The sequence below is a fragment of the Zootoca vivipara genome, chromosome 6 (assembly GCF_965207765.1).
Source record: "Zootoca vivipara chromosome 6, rZooViv2.hap1.1, whole genome shotgun sequence".
NCBI classification, from domain to species: domain Eukaryota; kingdom Metazoa; phylum Chordata; class Lepidosauria; order Squamata; family Lacertidae; genus Zootoca; species Zootoca vivipara.
This window is the reverse complement of record NC_142589.1, coordinates 69,429,755-69,442,599: the sequence shown is the minus strand read 5'-3', so window position 1 is coordinate 69,442,599 and position 12,845 is coordinate 69,429,755. Positions and strand designations below refer to the sequence as shown.

The window sequence follows — 12,845 nt, the reverse complement described above, 5'->3', positions numbered from 1 at the left end:
TTGGTAAGGTTGCTCCTCTCAGGGCTTGCCCTGATTTCTTAGGGTGTTTGCTAGGATGTGTGAACACATCTGAAGGTAGCCCTGTTCAGGGAAGTTTCTAATGGTTGATGTCTTACTGTGTTTTTAATATGTTGTTGGGAGCTGCCCAGAGTGCTTGGGGCAACCCAGTCAGGTGGGTGGTATATTCCTAATATTAATATTAATAACAACAGCAACATGAAAAATTGAATTGAATGGCCTCAGTTGGCTTCAGTTTTAATTTGTTCCAAAACAGGCGTGATTAGAAATGACCGAATCATGGAATTGAAGAGTAGGAAGGGACTCCAAAAGTCACCTGGTCCAACCCCCTGCAACGCAGGAAACTCAACTAGATCATACATAACAGATGGCCATCCAACATCTGCTTAAAAACCTCCAATGACCAAGAGGCCACCACCTTCAGAGGGAGTCTGTTCCATGGCTGAACAGCTCTTATTGTCAGAAAGTTCTTCCTGGTGTTTAATCAGAATCTCCTTTCTTGTAACTTGAATCCATTGGTTCGGGTCCTAGCCTCCAGAGCAGGACAAAACAAGTTTGCTGCATCTACCATATGGCAGCACTTGAGATATTTGAAGATGGCTTTCATATCACTTCTCAGTTTCCTCTTTACCAGCCTAAACATACCCAGTTCCTTCAACCTTTCCTCATGAGGCTTGGTTTCCAGACCCTTAATCATCTTGGTTGCCCTCCTCTGCACCTGTTCCAGCTTGCCATTGTCCTTAAATTGTGGCACCCAGAACGGGATACAGTCTTCCAGGTGTGGTCTGAACAAGGTGGAAGAGAGTGGGACTATTATTTCCCCTGATTGGGGGCATAGCATTGGCTTTTTTTTGCTGCTGCTGCTACTGCACCACACTGTTGACCCACGTTAAGCTTGTGATCTACTAAGACCCCTAGATTCTTTTCACATGTACTACTGTCAATCCAGGTGTACTAATGTGTTTGTTCTGTTGGAGGTTTTCCCACCGGCATCTGGCTGGCCTCTGTGAGAACAGGATGCTGGACTAAATGGGCCACTGGCCTGATCCAGCAACCTCTTCTCATGCACACCCACCCACAGGCCACCATCAACCCTGGCAATGTTGTATTGCTGTCCTCCTGCAATCTCTTTCTGTGTCTTAGGCTGTTAGCTCAGTTGGTAGAGCATGAGACTCTTAGCTTCAGGGCCATGGGTTCGAGGCCCCACGTTGGGAAAAAGATTCCAGCATTGCAGGGGATTGGCCTAGATGGCCCTTGCATTTCCTTCCGACTCTATGATTAATTTCAATTTTGATTTCAACAAGCCTCCTCCATCTCTCTGCAGGAGGAATCGAGCACCGAGCAGGTGGCGGGTGTTTGTGGGGGCCGTTTCCCAGCTCTCCGCTAAGGGGCTGCAGGTGGGTGTGACAAGCGTTGTGTACCACGGTGGGTACCAGCCCTTCCTGGATCCCAACAGCGAGGAGAACAGCAATGACATAGCCCTGATGCACTTGGCAACACCCCTTTCCTTTAACGGTGAGAATGTGGTGTGAGGAAGGTGGTGGTGGGGAAAGAGTTATTAAGAGCCTGTGGGGCAGGGGTGGGGAATCTGTAAGCCCTGGTTGTTGGACCCCCCCTCCCCCTGGGCCTCCCCAAAACCCACCCAGGGAGGTGGGGAGAGGGGAGTTGGGCAGGAAGAAATGTTGTGCTGATGGAGCGAACATAATAGCAGTGTTGAGATCCATCTCTACGATTCCCAAGCCACGCCGGTTATGAGGTTGCTAGCATGTTTGTATTGTCACCTGCATTGCAACCTTATGATGATAGGTGAGCGAGAAATCAGGGGAAGGAAGGAATGTACGCTTGCCTGCCCTATGGGGCTGCGATGTGCCGCAATACAGAACTTGCCTTTCAAAGTAAGATGAATGTTGTGCCCATGCTTCAACTTGGGACAACCACAGCAGAAAAAAAGTTAACTTTGCATTCAAAGCCAGTGTTGGGGTTCAACACCTAATGGGTGCTGGGCTTGGGCACCTGCACACTGGCAGTGCCAACCAACCAGCTGAGTTTTTTGGCTTTCAGGAGAGTGGATGGGTGACAGTATGAGCAGCCACAGCTGTCAGCAGAGGCAAAAGCCACCATCACCTGCTCTCTCTTTTGCAGTATGTCTGTTTGTGGGAGACTGTTTGTGCCTTCTGCATACTGTACTCCCTTTCCACCTCTGGGGAAAAAGCCCAGTGCATATATTTATGTTTCTGAGTGGTGCATGCGAGAGAGAAAAGGGAAACCCATGGATGCGAGCTACCCAGAAGCTAGGAGGCAGGATGAAAAGATTCATTTGCCTTTCAATGATACTTTTCTCCCCACAGAATATATCCAGCCCATCTGCCTGCCAGCTTTGGGCCAGCCTTTGGTGGATGGGAAGATCTGTATCGTTACTGGCTGGGGCAACACCCAGTACTATGGTAAGTACCTCTTGCCACTACTAAGATGGCAGCAGCTCTTGCAAGCTGTGCTGTGTATCCTTCAGGCTCCTTATGTAAGTACAGAAATGGCCATGGGCTGCATCATTCACATGATAACCTCAGAATTCTGTCGGTTCATTTTTTTTTTTAAGCTGCGAGGCTTCAAGGCAGGTTTAATTGATGTGGGCCATTCCTTAAAAAAACAAACAAACCCAGAAGCCAAAGGGAGATCTGATGTAAGGGCCAATAAAAGCAGAATACAAAGCAAGTAGATGTGGGCTTGCTTGCTCCCCCCCCCCAGTGTCTTTTAGGTTGCAGAACTTAGCCTGCCATGGTACAGAATTCCTGTAATTTTGACTCCCCCCCCCACTTATATGCAGGCGACAAACAGCTCTGGTTACAGGCGGGTGAGGTGAAAAGTGGTGTTCCAGTTGCAGCCCCTTGCATCACTCTGAGCCACCCATTTTGGCAGCCGTTGCTGCTTCCACTGGGAGTTAATTCCATAGTGTTAACAATGCCCTGTGTTCCAGTATTGTGAGGAAGAGAGATAAACTTCTCTCTGCCTACCTTCTCCACATTGACCCCTTTGCACTTCCTTGTGGAAGCGAGCATCACTCTGTGGTGGAGCACACTCTCTGTGTGCAGAAGGCCCCGGGTTCAAACCCTGGCATCTCCAAGGATCAAGGGAGCAGGCAACAGGAAAGACCTCTGCCAGAGGCACCGGAGACCTGCTGCCAGCCAGAGCTGACTGCACTGGGCCAATGGACAAATAAGTCCAACCTGTTTACTAAGCCTGCTTTCCTACGGCACTCGGTTCTTCCACTTTGTAGGGCAACAGTCTGACGTGCTGCAAGAAGCCAGCGTGCCCATCATCAGCACCAGTCTCTGCAACAGCCCTGACTACTATGGCAGCCAGATCAGGCCCAGGATGTTCTGCGCTGGCTTTGCTGCTGGCGGAACAGATGCCTGCCAGGTAGGCTGGGCTTGGCAGTGGGCCAGGGCCAGGGCCAGGGCTGGGGAGGTAAGGGAAGATAAGTGATTGAAGGTGGGAAAGGTGCAGTGGACTGTGCTTAGAAAGAGAGAGCAAGGTGTGTGTTAGGCAGAAGTGGAGAACATTTGGTCATCCAGATTTGGCTGGTCTGCATCGTTCATCATTCTTGACCACAAGCCATTCTAACTGGAGCTGACAGGAGTCCTGGGGGTTGGGGTGGCAGGTTCCTGGGGTGGCAAAAAATAAATAAATCATGGGGTTTGGGCCAACAACTCACATTCCTGGCCCCCCCCCCCATGTTTGATTCCTTCGATCATTTTGGATGTTTTTTCTAGTGTGTGTGTGTTTCATGAGCAAGAGATAAAGGACAACCAGTGTTGGTTCTGCCAATTGGCTTCTCCGCCCACTAGAGTGGAGGGCAAAGGGCTTTTAAACCCCTTCTTCTCCCCGTGAAGAGCCACAGGGGCTCAGTCAGAATTTCTCCCCTTGTGTGCCCTAGCTGTTGAACTTTGGCCTGCATGAGAGAACATGTTTACTTTGGGAACATGTTTACTTTTTTGAACAAAAACCATAATGGCGGCCATGAGGGTTTCAGATTAGGGTCATGGGGTTGTGACAGCACATTAAAATTAGAGATTAGGTTTAAAAAATGTAGCACATGTACAAGTTGATCAGACCTGCACACATTGGTAGTAGAAGATCATTTTGATAGTCTAAATAGCTGTATTGGTTACAAATGCCTGATTGGAGCTGGAATGAGGCAAATAACGTCCCTGGGGAACATGAATGATGGGGGGAAGGGGCTGACCCTTTCCCTGTGCCATTTCCCTGCTGAAAATTGTCCCTCCAGAACTTAATTCTTGCCCTCAAAGGCACCATTGCAGTAATGTTCCACCCCATAGGTTTGGGCTTTGATTGGCCTGGGTTTCTGCTTACCTGGTCCACATTCCTAGTTAAGCGTGCCATACTATAATTATAATAAGAATAAGAATAATAAATTATTTATATCCCACCCATCTGGCTGGGTTTCCCCACCCATACTGTGCGGCTCCCAACATATTATTATTATTATTATTATTATTATTATTATTATTATTATTAAACATCAAACATTAAAAACTTCCCTAAACAGGGCTGCCTTCAAATGTCTTCTAAAAGTCAGATACTGTAGTTGTTTATTTCCTTGACATCTGATGGGAGGGCATTCCACAGGGCAGGCGCCACTACTGAGAAGGCCCTCTGCTTGGTTCCCTGTAACCTCACTTCTTGCAGTGAGGAAACCGCCAGAAGGCCCTCGGAGCTGGACCTTGGTGTCCGGGTAGAACGATGGGGGTGGAGATGCTCCTTCAGGTATACTGGGCTGAGGCCATTTTGGGCTTTAAAGGTCAACACCAACACTTGGAAACGTATTGTGAATTGTGCTTGAAAACGTACTGGGAGCCAATGTAGGTCTTTCAGGTCTCAGCAGCCACTCTCAGTCACCAGTCTTGCTGCTGCATTCTGGATTAGTTGCAGTTTCCAGCTCACCTTCAAAGGGAGCCCCACGAAGAGCATGTTCCAGTAGTCCAAGCAGGAGATAACCAGAGCCTGGTGGAATGAGCAAGGGTTGTAACTCCTGCTTTCTTCTGTGTGGCAGGGCGACAGTGGCGGCCCCTTTGTGTGTGAGGATGGCATCTCTCGGACATCCCGCTGGAGGCTCTGTGGTATTGTGAGCTGGGGCACCGGCTGCGCCCTGGCCAATAAGCCAGGGGTCTACACAAAGGTCAATGACTTTCAAGGGTGGATCTATCGTGCCATGAAGGTAAAGGGCACCCGGGGCAGTTGGGTGAATCAGTTGCAGGAAAAGCAACAGGGAGAGGCTGGCAGCACCCTAAAAGTTAACACAGTGGTTGGCAGCCTTTTGGGGCTGGTGCTTGTGCAATGGAAATGGAGGCAATCGGCTGACAGGCAGTGACTCCAAGCTTCCTTTCTGCAGGGATCAGTTGCACTAGTGAGTGGGAAGTCAGGTCATGCAGACAATTCAGGAAGACTGAAGGGGGTGATTTTTGCTATGCCCTGCCTTAGGCAGGTGTCAGCTGTGATATCGAGTTTCTGATAGGTATCTCGGCAGCTTAGCTGATCCCACAAGGCTGATCTCACTCAGCTGATTGCCTCCCTTGCCAATGCACAATTAGGGATGTGCTTTAAGGCTCCTGGTTGTGCCTGGGAAGCCCTGTCTACTTGCCAAACAACCAACATCAACATCATCGTATATTTATATGCCACCTATTTGACTGGATTGCCCCTGCCACTCTGAGGAGGATTGAACAAATTATGAAACCATGGTAAAACATCAAACATTAAAAACTTCCCTATACAGGGCTGCCTTCAGATACTTTCAGATAAGTGTTTATTTCCTTGACATCTGATGGGGCCTGGTTCCCCGTAACTTAACTTTTTGCAATGAGGGAACTGCTAGAAGGCCCTCAGAGGTGGACGTCAGTGTCTAGGCTGAACAAAGGGGGTGGAGATGCTCCTTCAGGTATACAGGGCTGAAACCGTTTAGGGCTTTAAAAGGTCAGCACCAACACTTTGAACTGTGCTTGGAAATGTATTGAGATGTCACGTACGATGTCAAGTGTAGGGCAGGTTGGGGTGGTTTGAGGGAAAATGGTCTTATGGGCCAAACCAAGACCCACGCTGGTCCTGATTAGGCCAGTTGCAGGTTCCAAACCCCTGTGTTACAACACCCACTGATTAGTTGGTGTCCAGTATAAAAGATCTCAAGTGAGCACATGACCAGTGGATTGCTGTGGCAAGGGAACACATCTCCTGTCCTCCCAGCAGATCTGTCTGTCTGAAGGCCCCAGAAAGATGCACAGCCTGCCTCTCCTTTTGTCTCCCCCCTGCAGACTCACTCCCATGCCAGTGGAATGGTGATCCAGGACTGAAGCCCCGGAAGAGCAATGCTGAGCCGCTGCCTCGCCAACCTCCTCCCCTTCCAGTGTGAGGCTGCTGCTTTAAACAAAACAAGGGGAGGGGGGGGGAATGACATTTTACAGAGAACAAACATTGTCATATCTGACTGTGTGCTCTGGCATAGCCTGGTGGAATAGGGCAGGGGAGCCCTTCTACATTGTGCAGTCACAGCTCCTCGCTGGCCTTTAAGCATCTCTCGCCCTGCCAATGTGATGCCTTTGCTTTGCCAGCCTATCTAAGGGGTGCTGGTTCTTTAATGGCCCATCTAGGGAAGAGGGTTGGCCTTGCTTCCCAGGACATCTGTGACTGGCTAATCTGTGGTTGCTTTGGTGTGGCTCATTACCCTATCACTTTAAAGTATTGAATTCCGGCAGGTCAAGAATTTCAAAAGCAAAGGCCCAATCCTTGAAGTTTTCCCCAGTCGTGAACAAGGGCAGAAGCTGCATTTAAAGGGAACCCCCACAGCAACTTCTCACACTACCCCAGCATACACTCAGAATGGGTGAAGCCATCATGGGTTCTGACTTGAAACCGGGGCGTCCTGATTTCAAGTCTTTGTCTCCCCCTCTCAGTTCCGCCCCAGCAGCGGATCCTGCCTCCCTGCCCCTTGTAACATGGCGGCCGCCTATGAGCTTGGCAGCACGGCTTGATGATGTCATTTCCCAGGATGCCGCTGGAAGCTGAGAGACACACACAGATTCAGAGAGGCGGGGCATGGGCTTAAAAGGGCTGTGGTGCAGTTTGGAGCCAGCAGCGGTGGGGGAGAGTCTTGAGCTGTTAACAGGGGGGGGAGAGGTCAGTGGGAAAAGGAATGGAGGGCTTGGTGCCCAGGGCTAGGGTCCCGCCCAGTAACTTGTGAGGTGGCAGCAGTGCCTCTGAGCATGTACAGAATGCACACACCCCTCCTCCCACTCCCCCCCCAGCTAGAAACACCTTGCATTCCTCAGATGAAAATGCCCCAATTTTCATCTGAGGAATGTTGCAGGGTATGCCCCAAGCCTTGTTCTGTGGACCTTTGGCTCTCAGGTGATTTTGTCCAGATTTCCTCTAGGTCATTGGTCTCCAAATGGTAGGTTGCACCCTAAGATGAGATTGGTTGTGCAAGTGATACCACCACCATTTTCTTACATTTTTTAATTTGTTCAGGGGTTTTAAAGAGCAAATGTCCTAAGACAGACGTGGAGAGTGTGTGTGTGTGCGTTATACCATGAATAACAGCACTAACCCCAGGGGGCTCAGATCTAGAGGGTGGAACAGATGGCAGGAAGTCTTGAGGAGGAGATCCTCCCTTACTGCAGTTCGCTAAGGGCTGATTCGGAACACAATAGAAGCAGGCCCATGCAGAGGGGGTAGGGATTCGGGTTCCCTTGCCCTGGCTCTTGGAGGGCTGAGCCAGCCAGCGCCACCCCCTCCCCCTGCTGCTTTTTTTTTGTTTGAGTTTATAACTTTATTCTAACAAGACTCCTGCTCTAGACCTCAGACTAGCTATGCATGGGCATGAATAAAAGAGCTTACTTCCACTTACCTGATGTTTGCAAGCATTTTAAGGGAAACGTACAGGACCAAAAAAAGCAGACCCACATTTTATATGAGGGCAAAATATCAATATCTGACCCAAAGAGCCTCATTTGGACTCCAGGGAGGATATTACTGAGGGTTGGATACCCTCAGCCAGTCTCCCTTTCCCCTTCTGTACGGGAAGCTGTCAGGAAGGACTGACCAGCTGTTCTGTGCATTTTCCATCTGTTCTTTTAACAAAATTAAGTACATTTTGGGTAGGGCTTTATTAGGGTACTTTTAGCCCTCCAGTACAGACTTAAGAGTTATGCTTGATTATTCCATTGAGGATCTGTTGCTGCCCCTACTCTAGCATTGTCCACAGGTAAAAATAGCCACCAATAATGTTGAATCTGACAGTTTGCCTCCATCACATGCACATTGCAGACTTAGAAAAAAGCCTAGCACAGATATTAATCTTCGGGTATTAATAACCTGTTATTGTCTACATACAGAACGGGTCTACTCTATATCTGCATCCCCATGATAAAAAAAATCCATTGTATGCACTGAGAAATTAAGAATCAGGAACTGCTTCAGTTTCATATTAGAAGTTCCATTAAGGATTAGTTTGGGTCTGCACACAAGTGATACACCGGCCTTCCGAAACCTGATAACCTCCATAAGCTTTGGACTACATTTCCCACCATGCCTGACCCAATGGCCCTGGTGGCTGATGGGAGTTGTAGTCCAATGCATTATTGACATGCCAATAAATGTACAAGCACCCAGCAGTCCTAAATGCATAGCCATCTTTAGCATAGCCATGCACACACTCACACTTATTGATTTGGTGGTAATTTGTAAGTTACTGGCTGGGCTGATCAGATACATTTGATGCCGAGACCGAAAAAGAAGCTGAAATAAAAATTTGTGGTTCACCTATCATAGAATCATAGCAATGCAGAGTTGGAAGGGACCCCGAGTGTCACCTAATTCAACTCCCTGCAATGCAGGAATCCTGCTCACAGCCATCTCTGGGTGGGCTTGAACCACCAACCTAACCCATTGCGCCACTGGAGCATATGAAGAAGCCCTGGTGGCTCAGGTCAAGGGCCCATCTTATCCAGCATTTTCTCTCTCACAGTAGTCACACAGAGGGAAGCCCATGTGCAAGGCTGAGGGCAATGGTGCTCTCCACACTTGTGTTTCTCAGTAGCTGTTATTCAGAGGCATGCTGAAGGTAGAGCACAGCCATCGTGGCCTTATCCTCCACAAAGCTGCCTACATACAGTAATAACCCATCTGGGGCCAGGAAGTATCCCAGAACAGTCCTCTATTATGTCTTCTGACACTGTACATAGATAACTATGTTGGGTCTCCTCTGTCCTTTGGGGCCATGGATCAGTTCACTTAGATTGTATATATTTGTGTAATTATGACAATTAAAATAAATAAAACCTGTTTTGATTATAGATGGCTCTTGGATTATCTCACAGATTTTTTAAGATTCCCCCCCCCCCCGGGAGGCTCAAACAGGGAGCCTCCTGGCCTGCACATCAGTGTTGTGTCCCTTGTTGTGGCGAGCTACTTTGGGAGTGCAGAATGAGGGCCACTGTCCGTCCCTCCCCAGCTAAATACACCATTTTGAATACCTGGGAAATTCAATGCTGCTCTAGTATCCTGCAAGGAAGGATGGGCAGCAAGTGTTAATTCACAGTAAGGGGGGGGAGCTTTTATAGAGGGAGAGAAGTCCCCATTCTGCCACCAGAAAACAAATCACAACTGAACACCATTGCATGGGATCAGGGCTGTAACTAGGGGGTGGTGAGGTGGGCCCCTGCCAGGGGCGCACGTGGGGGGGGGATGGTGCAAAATCGGCTTTAAAATATGTCCATAAATACGGCTGAGGCTCCTATACTTTGGCCACCTCATGAGAAGACTCCCTAGAAAAGACCCTGATGTTGGGAAAGATGGGGGGCACAAGGAGAAGGGGACGACAGAGGACGAGATGGTTGGACAGTGTTCTCGAAGCCACCAACGCGAGTCTGGCCAAACTGTGGGAGGCAGTGGAAGACAGGAGTGCCTGGCGTGCTCTGGTCCATGGGGTCACGAAGAGTCGGACATGACTAAAACAAACAAACAAAATACGGTATGTCTGTAAATAAAAATATTGGTTATTGCCTCACAAGAAAAGGTTTTAAATAGAGGGTGAATTGAATGGGTGGAGGGGGAGGGTTGGAGGAGAGGCGGAAAGATGAGCTAATTTGTCCATGGATAAGGGGCGCAATCTGGACGGTTCTGCCAAAGGTGCAAGATCACCTAGCTACGGCTCTGCATGGGATACCAATAATCTGTTTGCCGATGGCAGGAGCTGGGCGGATAGATGATGGAGAAAGGTTTTGTGAGGCCCACAACTAGCTGAGATGACATATAGGCTAACACCAGGCCCTTGCCCCCGTGTAGAAGCAGCTGTCTCTAAAGGACTGTTTTGGGAGGTACTTTCCTTAAGGACTATGTCCCACCAGGGCTATAGATCATTTGCTTTTCACTGGTGAAGGGAGGTTAAAAGGCCAGCCTGCCTGCCTGCCGGGCATGGCACAAAAGGGATGGACTGGGTGGCTCTATGCTAGCGCAGCTGTGCCCACCAGAGGACTTGGTGAAGCACCATTCCAGGTCAGAGATTGTGAGTGTTAAGCCAGGGATACAGAACAGATAAGTAGCTAGCAGGGCCGGTTCACCCATGAGGTGACATCATATGACCCCCCCCCCCGCAGGATCCATGGGGGACGGCAAATGTGGCCCCCATGGCTGCTGTAGTTGTTGCAGTCGCCACCGCCGCATCTCCAGCTGTTGCCACTTTCCCCCACTGGTGAGTATTGAAGTATATATCGAATGAGAGAGGCACTACATACACCAGCAGGGCCGTTTATGCAATGGCCTTTGCAAACTACGGTTGTCGGAGCTACAATTTTCTAATTTGTTTCAGGGGCCAAAATGTATTGGGCGAGCCCAAGTTGCTAGTACCCCATCCATCCTGCTGTTCCCCAGAGGCTCTTGAAAGCGTCAGTGTAGAGATCTCACCAGAAAAAATCAAAACAAACAAGGGAAAAACACGAGGCAAATTCCAGTTGAAATGATTTTCAAATCCAGGACAAGGCCTTGTTTTGTTTATTCTTCTTCAGCTATAGTTTCATGGTCAAAGTGTACCAGTTGTGTTTGCCAGTAGTCTTGGAACCTTTTCATTTGATTTCCTGATTGCACCAAGAACTCCAATTTCTACAAGATTGGCTCAGCCGGCAAACCATCTCAGAGGTGGAATGCAAACTCCTCCCCCCCCCCCGCAACTTCCAACAGATAGTGGAAGACTTTGGAGAACCAGTCATGGATCTCTTTGTCACCCCACTGAACACTCACATAAACAGATTTGTGTCTTGCTTCCACTCACAAGAAATGCAGGGAATGGATGTGCAAACAACCGATTGGCTACTGGGGATGCTATATGTTCCCCGTCCCACATTCAACCTTCTGGCAAGGACAATACAAAATATAAAATGAAATAAGATAAAACAAAACAAGCCAGGGATGACTCTTCCCTCTCACTGGTCTGCAATGTCACATGGCAAAAAAGTCCTCGCTGGGCTTATCTGCAAAGCACAGGGCTGCAGTGGAGCAATTTCAGTAAAAAGGTGACCTCTTTAAGTTAAGGTAGACGTGCCAATTCTCTTACTGCTGATGTGCTACCGTGCACAGCAGCTATAGTGTGGCGATTTAGTTTGTGCAACTAAGGGAGAAGTTTCCCCCCCTAGCTTGGTTGGGGAAAGGTGAGGATTAAAGGGCTGTTTTGGAGGTTGTAAAAGGTTAAAGTTCCCCAAGAGAACTTGGAGAACTTGCCCTTTAGGGTAGTGGCCTGATAAAATGGAGGGGGGAAGAAGAAAGGGACACCTAGAGCGGGAGTTTGGGAAACTGTCATTGAGAGACACTCCAAGATAAAGAAAACATAGAAAAATAAGTTGCAGCCAAACAAATCCAATTCAATCCAAAGTAAAAGCAAGGAAATCCAGAAAGGAAAAAAATAAGAGAGCTTCAGCACACGAGGACCTTCCTTTCCAGCTGGTAGGCAGGCAGTCTTGGATGTGGTGAATCCTTTCATAGGGTAAGATTGTGGGACTTCAATATTGATGCCAAGGCTTCCTCAAATGGACCAGCTGAGGACTTCATAGCCTCCATGACAACCGTGGTGTTGTCCCAATACATCTGTGGTCTAATCAGAACTGCTCCTCATGCAAAAAGCCGGTTCTGGGTCAGGATCAGGATCACAGCAGGTGTCTGGGAGGGATGAAACTCCTCTACCCACCCTCTCTGTCTGAAATTTGCAAAAGCAAAATATTGCATACAGCAGGTTATTAAAGTAGCATGCTGTTCGGTCCCGACAGATTTATCCAAAGTCTCCTTGATCAGATACATCATGCATTGATAGCTCCCATTAGCAGTAGGGAGGGGTGAGAAATCAAATCCTTTTCTGATTTAAAGGTGAGCCTACCAAATAAACACTTCCCTGAATTTTGCAACACAGTTCTGCATCCAAGCAATGTGGACAAAAATGTGTTCCCTAGGGTAAAGAGTGCATATTGTGAGTCTTGTGGAACCTGCCTAGCAGTCAGGCCTCTTCCCCCTTGCCTAGGAGGGTGGGTCCCTGACTGACCAAAGCTAGAAAAGGCAGAGGCTGCTTAGTGCCTTGAATACCATCTTGCCTGTGGGTCCTGACTGACTGACTGACGCTTTGGAAGTTAAATTGGCTGAATAGATCTTTGGGTTGGGGTATGCTGGTTTCGGTGTTGTTATCATGGCCCCAGCTATCTAAAGTTTTTAACCGCTTTAATTAATTTTAATTGTTTTAACTGGGTTTTAACTTGCATGCATTTAAATACAGGTCG

The 12,845-nt window shown here is 48.5% G+C and overlaps 1 protein-coding gene across 3 annotated transcripts in view; it reads left to right on the top strand.

The window, feature by feature from the left end:
* The window catches only part of HPN (hepsin), a 31,981-nt gene extending 22,598 nt beyond the window's left edge, over positions 1 to 9,383 (top strand). For all 3 annotated transcript variants that reach the window (XM_088672507.1, XM_035119949.3, XM_088672508.1), the window contains 5 exons: positions 1,343 to 1,533; positions 2,367 to 2,462; positions 3,293 to 3,435; positions 5,090 to 5,254; positions 6,345 to 9,383. In XM_088672507.1, coding sequence (XP_088528633.1) covers positions 1,343 to 1,533; positions 2,367 to 2,462; positions 3,293 to 3,435; positions 5,090 to 5,254; positions 6,345 to 6,383 — 634 coding nt within the window. In that variant the 3' untranslated portion in view covers positions 6,384 to 9,383. The remainder of the gene's footprint in view (positions 1 to 1,342; positions 1,534 to 2,366; positions 2,463 to 3,292; positions 3,436 to 5,089; positions 5,255 to 6,344) is intronic.
* Positions 9,384 to 12,845: the final 3,462 nt, after the last annotated feature.